Raw genomic sequence first — 21,676 nt, 5'->3', positions numbered from 1 at the left:
TATTCCATTGGGGTAAAATCTGCTAAAAATTGCCCCAGATTCTGTTTGAGAAAGTATATACTACACCTTTGCAGTCCTCTGTGATTTTTTACGTGTGTGTGTGTGTGTGTGTGTGTGTGTGTGTGTTTGTTGTGTTTTTTAAAAATAGTTCTCAGTATCCAACTATGCTAGTTTGGGTAGCTGAATTCATATTCAGTCTTTTGTTATTCTCTAGTAAATTTTTGTTGACCATAGTATCTCCCCTTAATAAATAGGAGTTATACTACTTGCCATTTTATACATAGGAACAAATATAGCAGCTGTTAAAATTGGGATTTTAAAAGTTTTCAGTACTTATTTATAATTGCTTCTCCACTTATTGTTTTATCTTCCAGTATTATAAGCAGCTACAGAAAGACTATATCAGTGATGATCATGACAGAAGTATCTCTATAACTGCACTCTCAGTTCAGATGTTTACTGTTCCTACTTTGGTATGTATTAATTAGTCTTGGCAATCTTTCTAAGTAATATTTATTTTATTATTTAAGAATTTTAGTTAGTGTTGAATTGAATTAAAACAATTTCTGAGTCACTATGCTGGTCTAATTACACGTGGAAAATTGAATAATGCTTCAGTGGTATCTGCACGTGAAAATGCTTTAATGATACCCAAGGGCTAGGTAATTTGTGGAGTGGGAGTGATGGCACTACCTTGGTCCAAAAGTGCTTATTCCTGCAGGTGAAACCTAGGGATGGTTTCTCAGTGTCTAGAGTAACTTAGGAACAGTGTCTTTTTAATACCAAAAATTTTTTTGTGTGCTATTCTCTTGTTCTTTAGGTTTTTTTTTTTTAAATCATTGTTAGGGTGGGGGAATAGAGTAAGACAAAACAAAACAGGAGGAGAGTATAACTGTTGAGCATTTGCATGAGATGGAGCTGCATAGGCCTGGGAGGAGGAGGGTGGAGGATTCTGCTTCCTTTTTATCCTGCTACTTTTCCTGTTTCTTCTGGAAAGTTCCTACTTTCTCTTTTCAAAGGCCAGAGAAAAGAATGGGGAAGAGAAATTGGATTGCGATTAAGGGGGAGATGTCAGAATAGAAAATATATATGACAGAAGCCTGAAGTATATCTGTTTGTTCTGCTTTGCTCACTGTGTGATTAACAGTGGTAAACATTCATGTAAATGAATGTTACACAGATACTGTGTAACCTGTGTAATGGGCTTGGGGTGTTCAGACAGGTGTTTTCTAGTTGCTGAGGAGTAGGGAATTTTTACTTTTAGAAAATAATTTCTCAGAAATTGCTATCCTGTGAGACTAAGGAGTATGTTTGATGCTCAACAAACATTTATTCAAAATGATTTACCAACCAAATGAATAAATAAGTAAAGTCCATACTATAATGAGTTAATACTAAAGACAATATTCTTCACATGTTCTGCAGGCTCGACATCTTATTGAAGAGCAAAATGTTATCTCTGTCATCACTGAAACTCTGCTGGAAGTTTTGCCTGAGTACTTGGATAGGAACAATAAATTCAACTTCCAGGGTTATAGCCAGGACAAATTGGGAAGAGTATATGCAGTAATATGTGATCTAAAGTAAGTTGTTCGAGTAAAAAGGTGAGGGTACCTGTTAAACACAGTTGTGTTTATTCTGTCCTATATATAAACATCTGATCCTTTTGGTTATCTTGGAATCTTTATAATGATGGCAAGGACAAAGAACTGTTACTGTGATGTCAATAAATGTTTTAAGTGAAGGCTTCTTATAGAGTTAAAATCAGGTCAGTAAAGAAGGTACTGAGGAAGGGCCTCTCACAGGAACTTAGGGTCTCTTGGGGTCACCAAATGAATCTCCATCATGGTCACCATGCCTTCCACTCACTTCCACTCATGTATTTTGGTTCTGCCCCTCTTGCATAGTCTCTTTGTGCTTAGTTTCAGATGATCTTGTTGATGTGAATTTTTTTAACTCCTTTTTCATACATATGACCAAGTATTCATCAGGGGTTTCTTAAGTTTTTCTCCCTGAAGAAATGGAGTTTCCTTTTAAAGTAAAGTTGGAATCATATGATAGGTCACATTTGGGATCATTGGACCTAAAAGGAAATAAATTTCTAATTTTTTTAGAAATAGATGGTGACTACTATAAGGATTATGCTGTATAAAGTATTCAATAAATCATAAACTTAATTATTTTAAGAATATATTAAGACAAAATGTTTCATTTAGTTCACTATTAAAAAAAGAGCTCTAAGATATATATGATTACTTATTCTAGTCCCTACGTGAATAAAATCATTCTAATTTTGTCCACTTCTTCTAGTGACCATGTAAAGTATAGAGAGCTGGAAACAAGTTTCTAAACCAACCTAGAAATAGTTTACTCTAGTTAGAAAAATACATTTGACAGATTTCTGGAACTATGCATTGGATCCTTGATATTACTCAGAAAAATGTTTCCAGACCCTTTCAAATTCTGCAATTTCTAAACATGATTATGACATGTAATTCTTTCTTTAAAGTTCAGTAAATAGTTATGTTATCATATCTTCAGTACAAGTTGAGATGGTGATGAGTTCAGTAGTGAATTGCCATTTAGCCAGTGTGATTCACAAATTATGCATAATTTACAATATGCAAAACAAACAAAAAATATACAAAAACTCCAAATGGCAGTACTTAAAGTTTAGTGTTAAATCAGTGTATTTATCATTCCTTTGGTCTACTGTATAGGAAAAATCTCTTTCTGTGGTTCTCATTACTCTGAAGTATTCTTATAACAGTTATTTTTCTATCCAGAGAAGTGCATAATCACATCATTGTTTTGTCTTATTTTATTTTGTGGATCTCTGACTATAATTATTCTCTGTGGTAAATAATTTAGAGTTAATGCATCCCTAGATACTTACCCCTATGGTAAAACTTTAGGGTCCCTGGTTGGGAAGGTAATTTTAAAGTTTTCCCACTCATCTGATGCTCACAACTGCTCTCCTACATCCTTACATAAGTAGAGATATCTCTAATGACAAGGAGAAGGGAAAATTAATGTCTTTTGAGGACCTGCTTAGCAGATATTGTGTTAGACTTCTCGTGTAATTCACTCTCACAAGGGTCCTATGTTATTTATTAGTAACTGCTATGTGCTAAGAAGCTTTACTTATTTTACTTCATTTTATTCTTGCAACATTCTCATAAGGTAGGTGATATCTTTATTTGTAGATTATAATTATTTGCCTAAGGTCACAAAACTAGTAAGTGGCAGAATTTGGATTTGAGCCTAACGCTATTTATCTGTAATACTCATGTTCCTTTCACTACATTATGTAGCTTCACAGACTACATAAACAACAACAAAGCCTTCTCTGAAACCTGGCCTAAAGCACCAATCAGATATACCCTTCATTTAACAAATAATTACTGAACCCCATTTCTCAGTCTCTCATTCTAGAAATTTTGTAGTCATTCTTATTATTTCCCCATATACTTACTCATTCACCACTTCTTCCTGAAGCCCTGCTTATTTTTAAATCAGTTAGAAATAACCACAAATACTTAACGCCTTTTAACTGTTTCTAGAATAAAGGACAGATTCTTCCAGAATTTGTAGCTCTTCATAGTCTCACTTTATATACTACTTATCTGACTGTACCTCAGCATGAAATAAGTTTATTGGTCCTAGCAGAAGCTCTGTTCAGCCTGCCTCAGGAAATTTTCATTCTCTCAAAGCAGTGCATTCTAACCCTTGAGTAGCCCCTTCCAACTTTTAGAAAGTTTATTTTATATTGAAATCTGTCTTTGTAGCTTTCATTATGTGGCTCTAGCTCACCCTTTGTCCATTCAGAGCAACTCAGTGCTCATTTAACTTGACGTATTTGAAGACAGCAGGCATATCTGACAACTCTTTTTTATGTTAAGTTGCATCATTTTCTTTAAATATACCCATTTCATATTTAAAATTCCTTCTACATTATTGTCCTTCTCTACTGAAGCTGTTTTAGTTGACTGTGTACCACTTAAGGTATGTATATGCCAAGAAATGAACACAGTACTCTGAGGTCTGTGTAGTAGAAGGAAGGGATTATTACCTCTCTCATTCTAAATAAATACACCTGTATTAATTTAGTTTCATTTGTCACTCACTCTATGGAAGGTATCTGTTGGGATATTATGGAAATGAAACTTAGAAAAGAGATGCAGTTGAACCTTGGTTCTGTTAAGTGAATATTGTCCTTTTATTACTCTAACTTATTCCTTCCTTTTTCTGAAAAGTATAGCATATTCTCAATGCAAGTCACCCTCTTCCTCTCCTACTCTGTCCCACCCTCTCCTTCCACTGCTTTTACCACCTATTTTTATCTGCAGACTGCTTTTCTTTTCCTTTCCTTCCTTACTCTTTCCTTTCTTCCTATCTCTTACATCTTCTTTACTTCCTAGGTCTCCTACAGGGGTCAGGCATGAACTATGTGAAACTAGAAATGTAAATTTTCTTCTCTAGATCAGTGCTTCTCAAATATTAATATGAATGCAAATCTTTATGGGAGCTTGTTAAAATGCAGATTATTACTCAGTAGATTCTGCATTTCTAAAGATTCAGTTGATGCTGATGCTTCTGGTTTGTGAACCAACCTTTTGAGTAGCAGTGCTCTAGAAAACAGCCAAACTTTGATGCCATTTGTTCATTGTGGTAGAGTTTAAACTTTAGTCTTTTTTACTTTAAAAGGAAGATTTAGAATGTAATAGTATATTTCAAAGTTATTTCTTTGATAAAGTCCTGATGATTGTTTTTTTTTTGTTTTTTGTTTTGCGGTACGCCGGCCTCTCACTGTTGTGGCCTCTCCCGTTGCGGAGCACAGGCTCCGGACGCGCAGGCTCAGTGGCCATGGCTCATGGGCCCAGCCGCTCCGCGGCATGTGGGATCCTCCCGGACCGGGGCACGAACCCATGTCCCCTGCATCAGCAGGCGGACACTCATCCACTGTGCCACCAGGGAAGCCCCTGATGATTGTATTTTAACTTCCAACATATTAATGGGTATTTAAAGAAAGGGAAAATTAAACCACAATCCTTACTATCTTTATGAATAAAACTAATTTTTCCTCCATCTTTTTGCCATGTCTTTTATGTTCAGCATTACTTCCTTTGTGCCCTTTTTTTGGGAGCTTAACATTGGATTACAGTGTCCAGTATACATATCTGTTTTCCCATCTGCACTTTGAACCTCAAGGGTAGGGTGTCTGGTTCATGTTTATGTTCCTGATACCTGGTGTGTAATAGGAATTGATTTTGGTTGACTGAGTGCAAAATAATTTTTAACAATTGTTAATGATTCCTTCCTGAGAAGTTATTTTGTGATAAACCATGTTCCCACTGGATATGAAAACAGCCATTGTCTTTACAGCCAAAAGAAGTATTGGTCTTGTAAATTATAGGCTAAAATGGGTCTGTTTATCTTATGAAACAAATACATTCTGATATGTAAGCCACGATGACATAGGTGCTTATATCCTTCTTCTGGGTTCTGGGCGAAGAAAGCTTGGAGGTAGGAAGTCTGTTCCAAATTTCCTGACCCACCAGCGGTAGTATATCTATGGTACTGAAATCAGGTAGCAGGAATGAATGGCTCTGGGAACCAGTGCAGAATAGTCACACAAAGTTGTACAAATCTTTAGTCATTACATACTGAGCAGCAGTAACAAAGGTATTGAATCCTCAGGCCAAACTACTATAATTCTCATGACTGCATGCTTTAGGGGAAAATGTGTGTCATTTTAATGCACAAAAATATAACTTACAAAATATTCTGAAATAGTTTGCACAACCAGCATACATCATGCACATGTAGTTTTGACATGCATTTTGAGGCTGAAGGGATTTCAACTGGTCCTTTGGGTGAAGGGTATGAACAGTTCTAGAAAATTTGTACTGTGGTTGTCCAGCTGTGACAGGCTAGATTCACTTAATCAGACTAACTTTTGAGTGGAGAAGTCAGGCTTAGCTTTGACATCTGCCTCTCATAGGTAGAGCATTCACATTTTGCTGGTGTAATTCTAGCACTGCCTAGAGTTATAAGAAATTAGAATTCATAATTTTGATGAATCAACATTATCTATAGCCCTGAGAACCTTAAAATTATCCCAAAATAGGAAAGTGAAATGTTTCTTTGTCTCTTGAAATGATAGGTATATCCTGATCAGCAAGCCTGCAGTGTGGACGGAAAGATTAAGAATGCAGTTCCTTGAAGGCTTTAGATCTTTTTTGAAGATTCTTACCTGTATGCAGGTATGATAGTTCTTCTGTACATCAGTAAGATAAATTTATTTAAAAAAATTTAACCCCAATCTTTAATGTTTTGTTTTGTTTTGAGCAAATTATGTTTTTTATTTGAGAAAGGATAAATCTAGCAAAATAGAAGTAAAATTTAAACACTGCCTCACTGATTCTGCTTTAATAGATCTTTCTGAATAGCTTAGTTAACTGCAGTTGTTACTATTAATGTTTATTTATGCTTACCATGTGATAACTGTAGTAAGCACTTTCATGCATTCTTTCTTTTGAGCTTCATAGCAATCTTATGAGGTAGTTACTATTATTATCCCCCTTTTACCTATAAGGGAATCATAGCTTAGAAATAATTTGACCAGGGTCATACAGCTAGAAAAGTGACAGAGTTATGATTTGAACCCGTGCGTTCTGACCTAGTGTAACAGCTATGTTAAAAAACTACACATACATGAATATAAATCCTGATGATTTTATATTTTGCCAGTGGAAGAGCAAAGAAAGAGGGCCCATATGTATATGTTAACCACTCTTTTCTTGTAGGGAATGGAAGAAATCAGAAGACAGGTTGGGCAACACATAGAAGTGGATCCTGACTGGGAGGCTGCCATTGCTATACAGATGCAATTGAAGAACATTTTACTAATGTTCCAAGAGTGGTGCGCTTGTGATGTAAGTAAAATTTGTTAGAAGGATCCGTGCCTTTTTAAGTGTTCTGATTGTTATTAATAGTATAGTTTTATGCTGCAACTTCCTTGATGTAAAGTTTTATTGCTTAAATAGTTTCTTATATGTTTGAATTATCTTATTAAATTTGTAGTTTTTTACACTTAATTAGAAAATGTGCTCCATGGCATTCCATTTACCTTTGGGAATAGTGGAGTTTAAAAAATACAGCACACACTAATCAATTAATAAATTATTTATTGATAAATTTATTTCCTTGGACATGAATATTAATAATAAAATTAGGACTAGACTTTTAAATATTCCAACAGTGGAGGGGTGTAGATATTAATTCAATCAAGAGCCTTGTTATGTGAGTTAAACCATTAAGAAAATTAATTTTAGTTATTTATTTTTTAATTAATTAATTTATTTTTGGCTGCGTTGGGTCTTCGTTGCTGTGTACAGGCTTTCTCTAGTTGCGGCGAGCGGGGGCTACTCTTCATTGCAGTGTGCGGGCTTCTCATTGCAGTGGCTTCTCTTGTTGCAGAGCACAGGCTCTAGGCGCGTGGGCTTCAGTAGTTGTGGCATGCAGGCTCAGTAGTTGTGGCTCTCAGGGTCTAGAGCTCAGGCTCAGTAGTTGTGGCGCTTGGGCTTAGTTGCACCACAGCATGTGAGATCTTCCTGGAGCAGGGCTCGAACCCACGTCCCCTTCATTGGCAGGCAGATTCTTTTTTTAAATAAATTCATTTATTTATTTTTGGCTGTGTTGGGTCTTCATTTCTGTGTGAGGGCTTTCTCTAGTTGCAGCGAGCGGGGGCCACTCTTCATCGCTGTGCGCGGGCCTCTCACTGTCGCGGCCTCTCTTGTTGCAGAGGACAGGCTCCAGATGCGCAGGCTCAGTAGTTGTGGCTCACGGGCCCAGTTGCTCCGCGGCATGTGGGATCTTCCCAGACCAAGGCTCGAACCCATGTTCCCTGCATTGGCAGGCAGACTCTCAACCACTGCGCCACCAGGGAAGCCCCTAGCAGGCAGATTTTTAACGACTGTGCCACCAGGGAAGTCCAAGAAAATTAATTTTAAAATATAGAACTAATGTTTTTCCTTAAGCAATAATTTTATTTTATTTATTTTAAAAAGTATTTATTTTATTTTTGGCTGTGTTGGGTTTTAGTTGCGGCACATGGGATCTTCGTTGTGGCATGTGGGATCCTCTGCTGTGGCATGCGTCCTCCTCTTTGCAGTGTGTGGTCTTCTCTAGTTGTGGCCTGCATGCTCAGTAGTTGCGGCGTGCGGGCTTAGTTGCCCCATGGTATGTGGGATCTTAGTTCACCAACCAGGGATTGAACCCATGTCCCCTGCATTGGACGGCTGATTCTTAACCACTGGACCTCCAGCAGGGTCCCCTCGTTAAGCAATAATTTTAGACCATAATGCTCTTTAAACACGTAATCCTACTCCAGACTCCCTTTGGAGAAGATGACCTCATTTATTTCTGTTCTGAGAAAATTAACATTATCTAAGTCAATTCTTTCATCTTCTCCAGTTTCTCTGTACATCTCACTATAGTCAATTCACTGAGTTTCTATATATATCTTCACTATTGGTCTCTTTCATTTTCCTCTTTCTAAAAGTGATGTCTCTACCTAGCCTCTTGGTCCCAACCTATATTTCTTCTTCCTGGAGTTTGCTTCCTCAGTTGTCTCCTCTGGTATTTCCCACTCTTTCATTCATCTGCCTGTAAACACACAGGACTGTCCTATTCTTAAGAACAATGAGAATAAAAGCCCCCTTACTTGTCATTGCTACCTCATGAACTGTATTTTATCTCTCTCTTTTCCTCATCTGCTCCACCACCAGCCATTGGTCATGGGTTCAGAGTGGCGGTCACGCTCACAGACACAATAGACTTTAATCTAGCACAGCAGCTGTGTAGAACAATAAGGACAGGAAATATTGTCCAGCAACTACCACAGCACATATTTTTTGGCTCCCCTCGTCTTTATGAAGGGCATGCTTAATTGTTGGAGACGAGGTCAAAGAGTGTGGTGTTCATGTTGACATCTGCAAAACCTCCTGAAGTCATCTACATTTACTGTTGCCACTCTTTAGCTTCTAAAACTTCTTTAGAGCCAGGCTTCTGCCCTTACCAATTGATAGGAGCTGCTTTTTGAAAAACTTTCAAAGGATCTATTCAGTAACCAAATTCAGAGGTCTTTTCTAAGTCCCCCATCTTCCTTAAATGTCTGTAACATTGTATTCTTTTGAGAACCTTCATCGTTTTGAAACTCCTTCCCTCTGATTTTCACAAACTTACTTATCCTAATATTTCTCTTGTTGATTACCCATTTTCAATCAATGATTGCCTTTTTTCCCCTCACTTCCTTCTGCCTACTAAATAAGACATTCCCCAGTGTTTTCTTTTTCTTACAGATCTTTTATTTCTACCACCCCAATTAAAACTTCGTAAGATAACTTTCCCAAACTATAGAATCACTTCTGTTTGTGTGCTACACATTACTGCTTGGATCTTACATTTGCATTTCAAACTCAGAGTATATTAAATTGATTTGTCATCATTTCATTCTACTTCCAGCTTGCATTTTTTCTTCTTGACTCCCTTATTCTGTTCATGACACCATGATTCATACGTTCATCCATACAGGAAATCTGAGAGCCACTGTGTTCTGTGTGTTAGATGTTAACAGACTTTTGATGGGGGGAGAAAGTTTTATGTTCATGTAAGATCGGGAAATGCTAGGTTGAACAAAATCAAACATGATTTTTTAAGCCACTGAACTTCTCAAACCCTTTGATCAATCAGTGTTCTCAGGACTTCCCTGGTGGCTCAGTGGTTAAGAATCCACCTGCCAGTGCAGGGGACACGGGTTCAAGCCCTGGTCTGGGAAGATCCCACATGCCATGGAGAACTAAGCCCGTGTGCCACAACTACTGAGCCTGCGTGCTGCAACTACTGAAGCCCATGTGCCTAGAGCCCGTGCTCTGCAACAAGATAAGCCACTGCAATGAGAAGCCTGCGCACATCAATGAAGAGTAGCCCCTGCTCACCGCAGCTAGAGAAAGCCCTCACGCAGCAATGAAGAACCAACACAGCAAAAACTAACTAACTAAATAAATAAATTTATTTAAAGAAAAAAAATTAATGTGCTCATTTCTAAGAGAGATATTCCCAAAATTTATTTAACTATAGAATTCCTTTTTTTAAGATACAATCAGTGAGAAATACTCTTAAAAAGTGACCTTTGACTCATTTCCCTGCCATACTCACCCAGATTTGAGTCTTCCTTATCCTAAATTTATTTTATAATCCTAACTTATTTCCTATGGGTTTATTCTTTTTTGCCCTGACTGCCCCCACCCTAGTTTGAGTCCCTTATCACCTTACACTTAACTTAGTAATAAACTTTCTATTGGTTTCCTTGTCTCCTAACACTACTGTCTCCAATCTGTTACCTTCAGTGATACCCACTAATCCTTCTTGAAGCAATATGTTGACTACATTATTACACTTCAGACAGTATCAGTATATTCAGCTTTACATGGCAATGCAAGGCGTATTTCCAGTTTAATTGCTCATTAATTCTGTCCATAAACCCTTTGATTTGTCTAGTTTTTATTCCTTTCCATTGCCCGAACAGGAGTTATTACTTCCCCTTATTTCTCTTTGTTTATTCTGTATCTCTGCTTACAGTGCTACCATCTCTCCATCTTCCCGTCATACTTAAATTCTGCATATTCTTTCAAACCCCACTCAAAAGCTTTTTAAAAAATTTATTTATTTATTTATTTTTGGCTATGTTGGGTCTTTGTTGCTGCACGCGGGCTTTCTCTAGTTCCGGCGAGTGGTGGCTACTCTTTGTTGCAGTGCGCGGGCTTCTCATTGCAGTGGCTTCTCTTGTTGCAGAGCACAGGCTCTAGGCACGTGGGCTTCAGCAGTTGTGGCACGTGGGCTCAGTAGTTGTGGCTTGTGGGCTCTAGAGCGCAGCCTCAGTATGTGGCACACGGCCTTAGTTGCTCCATGGCATGTGGGATCTTCCTGCACGAGGGCTTGAACCTGTGTCCCCTGCATTGGCAGGTGGATTCTTAACCACTGTGCCACCAGGGAAGCCCCTCAAAAGCTACTTTTGCAAACAAGTATTCCCAGTTGTTTGTGATTCTTTTTTTTTTTTTTGCCCTATTAAGGTTATTAGTTTATACCATTTATGTGGCTTACAATTTTTTACTTTGATTGTGTGTGTATGTGTGTCTGTCTGACTGTCATAATATTTCCTACAGGTTTGCAGATCCTGTTGATGTAGCTCTAGTAACATGTCAAACAATTTTGTGCTTGTATTTAGTAAATATATACTGAATGATGTAATAAAGTAGATAACTTGTCAATTTATTTGCATTTTTATCTTCCTTTTAGGAGGAACTCTTACTGGTGGCTTATAAAGAATGTCATAAAGCTGTGATGAGGTGCAGTACAAGTTTCAAATCTAGTAGCAAAACAGTAGTACAATTGTGTGGTCATACTTTGGAAACTAAATCCTACAGAGTATCTGAAGATCTTGTAAGCATACATCTGCCAATCTCTAGGACTCTTGCTGGTGAGTGTTTATTTGGTTTTTGCATGTTTCTGTTAGCTTTGTTTTCTAGATATTCATATTAGAATCAGTACTATTTTTGTTCTCAGTATGCACAGACATACTCGGATCAGTTACTGCAGTTAAAAGCTGTCACTATCCTTCAAAGAGCTGTGACCAGAACATCTAAGGGTGCTACCTGGGCTTTTTGTTATCTTGGTCAACTAATGGATCCTTATACTATATACTTAAGGACTAACTTGGTAATTTATCGCCTAACCAAATGTAAATGTAGGAAAATCTTGTTGCTGTTTTTTCACCCTCTTCTCTTCCTGATTGCACCAGTGTGTTCACTGTGTCACTGTTCCTTTCACCACTAAAAGAAAGAAATCATAGATTTTCTTTAATCATCCTTTGATTTGCATTTCTATGTAAATCGACCGTGTCAGTGTCTTTTTCTTTTAACAACTTTGTATAAGTGTACATAATTATATTTTTAATTGTGGTAAAATATATGTAACATAAAATTTACCATTTTAATCATTTTTTAAGTATATAGTTCAGTGACATTAAGTACATTCACATTGTTGTACAGCCATCACCACCATCTATATCCAGAATTCTTTCCATCTTCCCAATCTGAAATTTGTGCCCATTTAACATAACTCCTCATTCCCTGCTCCCTACAGTCTCTGATTTTCTGTCTCTATGACTTGACTACTCTAGGTACCTCATATAAGTGAAATCATACTCATATCCTTTTATAACTGGATTATTTCACTTAGCATAATGTCCTCAGAGTTCATCCATGTTGTAGTATATGTCAGATTTCCCTCATTTTTAAGGTTGAATAATATTCCATAGTATGTATATACCACGTTTTGTTTATCTATTCATCCTCCAGTAGATGCTTGGGTTGCTTACATCTTTTGGCTATTGTCGAATAATGTTGCCATGAACACAGGTGTCCAAATATGCACTTGAGTGCTTGTTTTCAATTCTTGGGGTATATACCCATAAAGTGGAATTGCTGGATCATAAGGTAATTCTACTTTTTAATTTTTTGAGGAACCACCATACTGTTTTCCATAGCAGCTGCACCATCTTACATTCTCAGAAGCAAAGCACAAGGATTCCAATTTCTTTACATCCTCATCAACACTTGTTATTTTTTGTTTTTTAAATAGCCATCCTAATGAGTGTGAAGTGGTATCTCCTTGTGGTTTTGATTTGCATTTCCTTAATAATTAGTGATACTGACCATCTTTTCCTGTGCTTACTGGCCATATGTATATCTTCTTTGGAGAAAGGTCTGTTCAAGTCCTTTGTCTATTTTTTAATCAGATTTTGTTGTTGAGTTATTGGAGTTCTTTGTATATTTTGGATATTAACTGCTTATCAGATATATGGTTTGCAGATATTTTCTCCCATTCTGTGAGTTGCCTTTTCACTCTCTTTATAGTGTCCTTTGATGCACAAAAGTTTTTAACTTGGTGTAGTCTCATTTATTTTCCCTTTGGTTGCCTGTACTTTTGGTGTCATATCCAAGAAATTATGGCCAAATCCAATGTTATGAAGCCTTTTCCCTATGTTATTTTCTAAGAGTTTTATGGTTTTAGCTCCTGTGTTCAGATCTTTGATTCATTTTTAGTTAATTTTTGTATATGGTATAATTGACATGATTTTATGTCACTTCTATTTTTATAAAAAGAAATACCAAGATTCGTTTTTATTTGTTTTTATTTTACTGAAGTATAGTTGATTTACATGTTGTGTTTAATTTCTGCTGTACAGTAAAATGACTCAGCTATATGTATATATACATTCTTTTTTCATATTCTTTACCATTATGGTTTACCACAGGATATTGAATACAGTTCCCTGTGCTATACAGTAGGACTGTGTTGTTTATAAGTTTTTATTTCTTTTGATGCTTGGCTAAGAGGAGAATAATTTCTTAAGAGGCAGAATATTATTTTTATATAATTTATAAGCACACCTTGTACAATGTAGGATCTTAAATATGTTAGTAAAACTGTGTTTCAAAATTAGAAATCAAATGTTTGCATTCTGAGATGTCATTTCTAAACTCAATAAACGTATGTTTAAATTTCACAAGTTTTCAAAGTTGATGAGTTAACTAGGAAACAAATCAGCTGGGTTTATTGCTTTCTCATTTTTCTCTATCTTTTTTTAACCTTTAGGTCTTCATGTGCGTTTAAGCAGGCTGGGTGCTATTTCAAGACTGCATGAATTTGTGCCTTTTGTAAGTGACTCTATTAAATGTTGATTTGCTTATATTCTATTTCTAAATACCTCTTTAAAAAAAAATATTTATTTATTTATTTATTTTTGGCTGTGTTGGGTCTTCGTTGCTGCGCGTGGGCTTTCTCTAGTTGTGGTGAGCAGGGGCTACTCTTCATTGCAGTGCGAGGGCTTCTCATTGCGGTGGCTTCTCTTGTTGTGGAGCACGGGCTCTAGGTGCATGGGCTTAGTTGCTCCACGGCATGTGGGATCTTCCCGGACCGGGGCTCGAACCCGTGTTCCCTGCATTGGCAGGCAGATTCTTAACCACTGCGCCACCAGGGAAGTCCCCTCTAAATACCTCTTGGTTGAGTGGGAAGAAAAAGAACATTTTGAAATCATGGGGACTTGGAGTCATCTAGTTCAAGCCCTCAGTCTTACAGATGAGAAAACTGAGCAATGTATAGTGGCCTAACATTCAAGCCCTCTGGGATATAATGGAATTGATCTCACTCTGTTTCAGGAGGATTTTCAAGTAGAGGTACTAGTGGAATATCCTTTGCGTTGTCTGGTATTGGTTGCCCAGGTTGTTGCTGAGATGTGGCGAAGAAATGGGCTGTCTCTCATTAGCCAGGTATGGCAAGGCCTATTGTTCACACTATGAATGTGTTCATTTTCTGCTTGTTTTTTCTTTTATATGTTTTACTTTGTGTCCCTGGATTTTCCTGAGTATTTGTTTTGTGTTCTCTTATATAAACTCAGAAATGAAAGTTCTAGTGGCCATATAGACATTTATCCTTTAATACTGTTAAGTGGGTAGATTAGGTGAAAGCCAGTAGTACCAGGAACCATCCCACCAATATATGTCTTTTCTGAAGATTACTTGGGAACATGTAATCTTCCCACCACCAGTCTTAATGGAAGGGCATTGTTTCCCTCTGTTGTAGAGCAAATAAGGAGAAGTGCTTTTCCTAAGTGGTGGGGAAACAGGGCTTGTAAAGATACCACTTGGGAGAAAAATAGTGTTATGATTGATTGTAGAAATTGGTTTACTTTATTGAAGTGCGCATTTTAAACTTAAGGGAAGTAAATTCTTTTGTTACGCATGTTGAGAGTAATAACTAGTATAGAGCATTTTTAACTCTGAATTATTTTCATGCCGTATTTTCTCACTTCATCCTCACAAATCCCTTAAAATGATTTGTAGATTTACAGCTTATTTTTTGCCACAAAGGAGTTCTTGGGGTTTCTAGTTTAGAGAAAATTTTAAGAATTCTGTTTGAAATAAAATGATTCTTTTAGCTTCTGTTCTCCTTTTTATTTTATAGGTGTTTTATTACCAAGATGTTAAGTGCAGAGAAGAAATGTATGATAAAGATATCATTATGCTTCAGGTACCTATTTAAATTACCTCTGATATTTGTGTTAACCTTCCTTCCTAGGTTCCTTATAATAAGCGAAGATACTGTAACTATTGTTAACTTCACTTAAATTTTTCTCACTGTTGAAATGAATATAGTATCATAGAAGCAGAAGGGACTACTGCATTATCTTCTGCAGATTTACCTTATAATTTTTTCTCACAGTCCTACTAGAGACAAAATGTTTCTCCATTTAATACATGAGAACTATGGTACTTGATTTCTTTCACAGATTGGTGCATCTTTAATGGATCCCAACAAATTCTTATTACTGGTACTTCAGAGGTATGAACTTGCTGATGCTTTTAAAAAGACCATATCCACAAAAGACCAGGTAAGTGACAGAAACTAATAAGTAAATTAATTCCAAAGGAAATATTATTTTAAAAATTTTAATCATATTTAAGATTTTTATTTATTTATGTATATCTCCAAAAATCAGGCACATACGTAAAACATACATATACACACATATATCCTTTTTACTCTATAAAAATTAGAATATAGTTGGCCCTCCATATCCATGGATACAGAATCCCAACTGTACTAGCCATTTTATATAAGGGACTTGAGCATCTGTGGATTTTGGTATCTGCAGGGGTCCTAGAACCAGTCCCCTGCAGATACTGACTGATGACTGTGTATAGATTAACAAAAAGGAGAAGAAAAATCACATGAAACTCTGCCTCCTAGAAATGATCACTTTTAAAGTTTTGGTGTCTTTTTTTTTTTTTTTTAACATCTTTTTTGGGGTATAATTGCTTTTTTTTTACCATCTTTATTGGGGTATAATTGCTTAATTGTGTGTTAGTTTCTCCTTTATAACAAAGCGAATCAGTTATACATAGATATATGTTCCCATATCTCTTCCCTCTTGCGTCTCCCTCCCTCCCACCCTCCCTATCCCACCCCTCCATGCGGTCACAAAGCACCCAGCTGATCTCCCTGTGCTATGCGACTGCTTCCCACTAGCTATCTACCTTACGTTTGGTAGTGTATATATGTCCATGCCTCTCTCTCGCTTTGTCACAGCTAACCCTTCCCCCTCCCCATATTCTCAAGTCCGTTCTCTAGTAGGTCTGTGTCTTTATTCCTGTCTTACCCCTAGGTTCTTCATGACATTTTTTTTCTCTTAAATTCCATATATATGTATTAGCATACGGTATTTGTCTTTCTCTTTCTGACTTACTTCACTCTGTGTGACAGACTCTGGGTCTATCCACCTCATTACAAATAGCTCAATTTCGTTTCTTTTTATGGCTGAGTAATATTCCATTGTATATATGTGCCACATCTTCTTTATCCATTCATCCGATGATGGACACTTAGGTTGTTTCCATTTCCGGGCTATTGTAAATAGAGCTGCAGTGAACATTTTGGTACATGACTCTTTTTGAATTATGGTTTTCTCAGGGTATATGCCCAGTGGTGGGATTGCTGGGTCATATGGTAGTTCTATTTGTAGTTTTTTAAGGAACCTCCATACTTTTCTCCATAGTGGCTGTACCAATTCACATTCCCACCAGCAGTGCAAGAGTGTTCCCTTTTCTCCACACCCTCTCCAGCATTTATTGTTTCTAGATTTTTTGATGATGGCCATTCTGACTGGTGTGAGATGATATCTCATTGTAGTTTTGATTTGCGTTTCTCTAATGATTAATGATGTTGAGCATTCTTTCATGTGTTTGTTGGCAGTCTGTATATCTTCTTGTGGAGAAATGTCTATATAGGTCTTCTGCCCATTTTTGGATTGGGTTGTTTATTTTTTTGTTATTGAGCTGCATGAGCTGCTTGTAAATTTTGGAAATTAATCCTTTGTCAGTTGCTTCATTTGCAAATATTTTCTCCCATTCTGAGGGTTGTCTTTTGGTCTTGTTTATGGTTTCCTTTGCTGTGCAAAAGCTTTGAAGTTTCATTAGGTCCCAATTGTTTATTTTTGATTTTATTTCCATTTCTCTAGGAGGTGGGTCAAAAAAGAATCTTGCTGTGATTTATGTCATAGAGTGTTCTGCCTGTGTTTTCCTCCAAGAGTTTGATAGTGTCTGGCCTTACATTTAGGTCTTTAATCCATTTTAAGTTTATTTTTGTGTATGGTGTTAGGGAGTGTTCTAATTTCATTCTTCTACATGTAGCTGTCCAGTTTTCCCAGCACCACTGATTGAAGAGGCTGTCCTTTCTCCACTGTACATTCCTGCCTCCTTTATCAAAGATAAGGTGACCATATGTGCGTGGGTTTATCTCTGGGCTTTCTATCCTGTTCCATTGATCTTTCTGTTTTTGTGCCAGTACCATACTGTCTTGATTACTGTAGCTTTGTGGTATAGTCTGAAATCAGGGAGCCTGATTCCTCCAGCTCCGTTTTTCGTTCTCAAGATTGCTTTGGCTATTCGGGGTCTTTTGTGTTTCCATACAAATTGTGAAATTTTTTGTTCTAGTTCTGTGAAAAATGCCAGTGGTAGTTTGATAGGGATTGCATTGAATCTGTAGATTGCTTTGGGTAGTAGAGTCGTTTTCACAATGTTGATTCTTCTAATCCAAGAACCTGGTATATCTCTCCATCTGTTTGTATCATCTTTAATTTCTTTCATCTGTGTTTAATAATTTTATGCATATAGGTCTTTTGTCTCCTTAGGTAGGTTTATTCATAGATATTTTATTCTTTTTGTTGCAGTGGTAAATGGGAGTGTTTTCTTGATTTCACTTTCAGATTTTTCATCATTAGTGTATAGGAATGCCAGAAATTTCTGTGCATTAATTTTGTATCCTGCAGCTTTACCAAATTCATTGATTAGCTCTAGTAGTTTTCTGGTAGCATCTTTAGGATTCTCTATATATAGTATCATGTCATCTGCAAACAGTGACAGCTTTACTTCTTCTTTTCCGATTTGGATTCCTTTTATTTCCTTTTCTTCTCTGATTGCTGTGGCTAAAACTTCCAAAACTATGTTGAATAAGACTGGTGAGAGTGGGCAACCTTGTCTTGTTCCTGATCTTAGTGGAAATGCTTTCAGTTTTTCACCATTGAGGATGATGTTGGCTGTGGGTTTGTCATATATGGCCTTTATTATGTTGAGGATAGTTCCCTCTATGCCTACTTTCTGCAGGGTTTTTATCATATATGGGTGTTGAATTTTGTCAAAAGCTTTCTCTGCATCTATTGAGATGATCATATGGTTTTTCTCCTTCAATTTGTTAATATGGTTTATCACATTGATTGATTTGCGTATATTGAAGAATCCTTGCATTCCTGGAATAAACCCCACTTGATCATGGTGTATGATCCTTTTAATGAGCTGTTGGATTCTGTTTGCTAGTACTTTGTTCAGGATTTTTGCATCTATGTTCATCAGTGACACTGGCCTGTAGTTTTCTTTCTTTGTGACATCCTTGTCTGGTTTTGGTATCAAGGTGATGGTGGCCTCGTAGAATGAATTTGGGAGTGTTCCTCCCTCTGCTATATTTTGGAAGAGTTTGAGAAGGATAGGTGTTAGGTCTTCTCCAAATGTTTGATAGAATTCGCCTGTGAAGCCATCTGGTCCTGGGCTTTTGTTTGTTGGAAGATTTTTAATCACAGTTTCAATTTCAGTGCTTGTGATTGGTCTGTTCATATTTTCTATTTCTTCCTGATTCAGTCTTGGCAGGTTGTACATTTCTAAGAATTGATCCGTTTCTTCCAGGTTGTCCATTTTATTGGCATAGAGTTGCTTGTAGTAATCTCTCATGATCTTTTGTATTTCTGCAGTGTCAGTTGTTACTTCTCCTTTTTCATTTCTAATTCTATTGATTTGAGTCTTCTCCATTCTTTTCTTGATGAGTCTGGCTAATGGTTTATCTATTTTGTTTATCTTCTCAAAGAACCAGCTTTTAGTTTTATTGATGTTTGCTATCTTTTTTCATTTATTTCTGATCTGATTTTTATGATATCTTTCCTTCTGCTAGCTTAGGGGTTTTTTTGTTCTTCTTTCTCTAATTGCTTTAGGTGCAAGGTTAGGTTGTTTATTCAAGATGTTTCCTGTTTCTTAAGGTGGGCTTATATTGCTATAAACTTCCCTCTTAGAACTGCTTTTGCTGCATCCCATAGGTTTTGGGTCGTCATGTCTCCATTGTCATTTGTTTCTACGTATTTTTTTATTTCCTCTTTGATTTCTTCAGTGATCACTTCGTTACTAAGTAGTGTATTGTTTAGCCTCCATGTGTTTGTACTTTTTACAGATCTTTTCCTGTAATTGACATCTAGTCTCATAGCATTGTGGTCGGAAAAGATACTTGATACAATTTCAGTTTTCTTAAATTTACCAAGGCTTGATTTGTGACCCAAGATATGATCTATCCTGGAGAATGTTCCATGAGCACTTGAGAAAAATGTGTATTCTGTTGTTTTTGGATGGAGTGTCCTATAAATATCAATTAAGTCCATCTTAATTTTTCATTTAATGTATCATTTAAAGCTTGTGTTCCCTTATTTATTTTCATTTTGGATGTTCTGTCCATTGGTGAAAGTGGGGTGTTAAAGTCCCCTACTGTGAATGTGTTACTGTCGATTTCCCCTTTTATGGCTGTTAGTATTTGCCTTATGTATTGAGGTGCTCCTATGTTGGGTGCATAAATATTTACAATTGTTATATCTTCTTCTTGGGTCGATCCCTTGATCATTATGTAGTGTCCTTCTTTGTCTCTTCTAATAGTCTTTATTTTAAAGTCTATTTTGTCTGATGTGAGAATTGCTACTCCAGCTTTCTTTTGGTTTCCATTTGCATGGAATATATTTTTCCATCCCTTCACTTTCAGTCTGTATGTGTCTCTAGGTCTGAAGTGGGTCTCTTGTAGACAGCATATATCTGGGTCTTGTTTGTGTATCCATTTAGCCAATCTGTGTCTTTTGGTGGGAGCATTTAGTCCATTTACATTTAAGGTAATTATCGATATGTATGTTCCTATTCCCATTTTCTTAATTGTTTTGGGTTCGTTATTGTAGGTCTTTTCCTTCTCTTGTGTTTCTTGCCTAGAAAATTTCCTTTAGCATTTGTTGTAAAGCTGGTTTGGTGGTGCTGAACTCTCTCAGTTTTTGCTTGTCTCTAAAGGTTTTAATTTCTTCATCAAATCTGAATGAGATCCTTGCTGGGTAGAGTAATCTTGGTTGCAGGTTTTTCTTCTTCATCACTTTAAATATGTCCTGCTAGTCCCTTCTGGCTTGCAGAGTTTCTGCTGAAAGAGCAGCTGTTAACCTTATGGGGATTCCCTTGTGTGTTATTTTTCCCTTGCTGCTTTTAATATGCTTTCTTTGTATTTAATTTTTGACAGTTTGATTAATATGTGTCTTGGCGTATTTCTCCTTGGATTTATTCTGTATGGGACTCTCTGTGCTTCCTGGACTTGATTAACTATTTCCTTTCCCATATTAGGGAAGTTTTCAACTATAATCTCTTCAAATATTTTCTCAGTCCCTTTCTTTTTCTCTTCTTCTGGAACCCCTATAATTCGAATGTTGGTGCATTTAATGTTGTCCCAGAGGTCTCTGAGACTGTCCTCAGTTCTTTTCATTCTCTTTTCTTTATTCTGCTCTGCAGTAGTTATTTCCACTTTTATCTTCCAGGTCACTTATCCGTTCTTCTGCCTCAGTTATTCTGCTATCGATCCCATCTAGAGTATTTTTCATTTCATTTATTGTGTTGTTCATCATTGTTTGTTTCATCTTTAGTTCTTCTAGGTCCTTGTTAAATGTTTCTTGCATTTTGTCTATTCTATTTCTAAGATTTTGGATCATCTTTAGTATCATTATTCTGAATTCTTTTTCAGGTAGACTGCCTATTTCCTCTTCATTTGTTAGGTTTGGTGGGTTTTTATCTTGCTCCTTCATCTGTGGTATGTTTTTCTGTCTTCTCATTTTGCTTATCTTACAGTGTTTGGTTTATCTTACTGTCTCCTTTTTGTAGGCTGCAGGTTCATAGTTCCCGTTGTTTTTGGTGTCTGTCCCCAGTGGCTAAGGTTGGTTCAGTGGGTTGTGTAGGCTTCCTGGTGGAGGGGACTACTGCCTGTGTTCTGGTAGGTGAGGCTGGATCTTATCTCTCTGGTGGGCAGGTCCACACCTATGGTGTGTTTTGGGGTGTTTGTGGACTTATTATGATTTTAGGCAGCCTCTCTGTTAATGGGTGGGGTTGTGTTCCTGTATTGCTAGTTGTTTGCCATAGGGTGTCCAGCACTGTAGCTTGCTGGTCATTGAGTGACGTTGGGTTTTGGCGTTGAGATGGAGATCTCTGGGAGATTTTCGCCGTTTGATATTATGTGGAGCTGCGAGGTCTCTTGTTGACCAGTGTCCTGAAGTTGGCTTTCCCACCTCAGAGCCACAGCACTGACTCCTGGGTGAAGCACCAAGAGCCTTTCATCCACATGGCTCAAAATAAAAGGGAGAAAAAGTAGAGAGAAAGAATTAGTAGAAGTAGGAAGAAAGAAAGAAAGGAAGGAAGGAAGAAAGGAAGGAAGAAAGAAAAGAAGG

The 21,676-nt window shown here is 37.0% G+C and overlaps 1 protein-coding gene across 5 annotated transcripts in view; it reads left to right on the top strand.

Moving 5' to 3' along the window:
- UBR1 (ubiquitin protein ligase E3 component n-recognin 1) overlaps positions 1-21,676 on the top strand; it is a 169,368-nt gene that overhangs the window by 78,971 nt on the left and 68,721 nt on the right. For all 5 annotated transcript variants that reach the window (XM_027084071.1, XM_027084070.1, XM_027084072.1 and 2 more), the window contains 9 exons: positions 375-473; positions 1,426-1,583; positions 6,167-6,266; positions 6,810-6,938; positions 11,362-11,542; positions 13,723-13,784; positions 14,286-14,396; positions 15,091-15,156; positions 15,416-15,517. In XM_027084071.1, coding sequence (XP_026939872.1) covers positions 375-473; positions 1,426-1,583; positions 6,167-6,266; positions 6,810-6,938; positions 11,362-11,542; positions 13,723-13,784; positions 14,286-14,396; positions 15,091-15,156; positions 15,416-15,517 — 1,008 coding nt within the window. The remainder of the gene's footprint in view (positions 1-374; positions 474-1,425; positions 1,584-6,166; positions 6,267-6,809; positions 6,939-11,361; positions 11,543-13,722; positions 13,785-14,285; positions 14,397-15,090; positions 15,157-15,415; positions 15,518-21,676) is intronic.

This window comes from Aethalodelphis obliquidens, unplaced genomic scaffold, assembly GCF_003676395.1.
Source record: "Aethalodelphis obliquidens isolate GAN/ISIS:26980383/991018 unplaced genomic scaffold, ASM367639v1 scaffold51, whole genome shotgun sequence".
In the NCBI taxonomy this organism is placed as follows: domain Eukaryota; kingdom Metazoa; phylum Chordata; class Mammalia; order Artiodactyla; family Delphinidae; genus Aethalodelphis; species Aethalodelphis obliquidens.
This window is presented reverse-complemented; position numbering and strand designations above follow the sequence as displayed.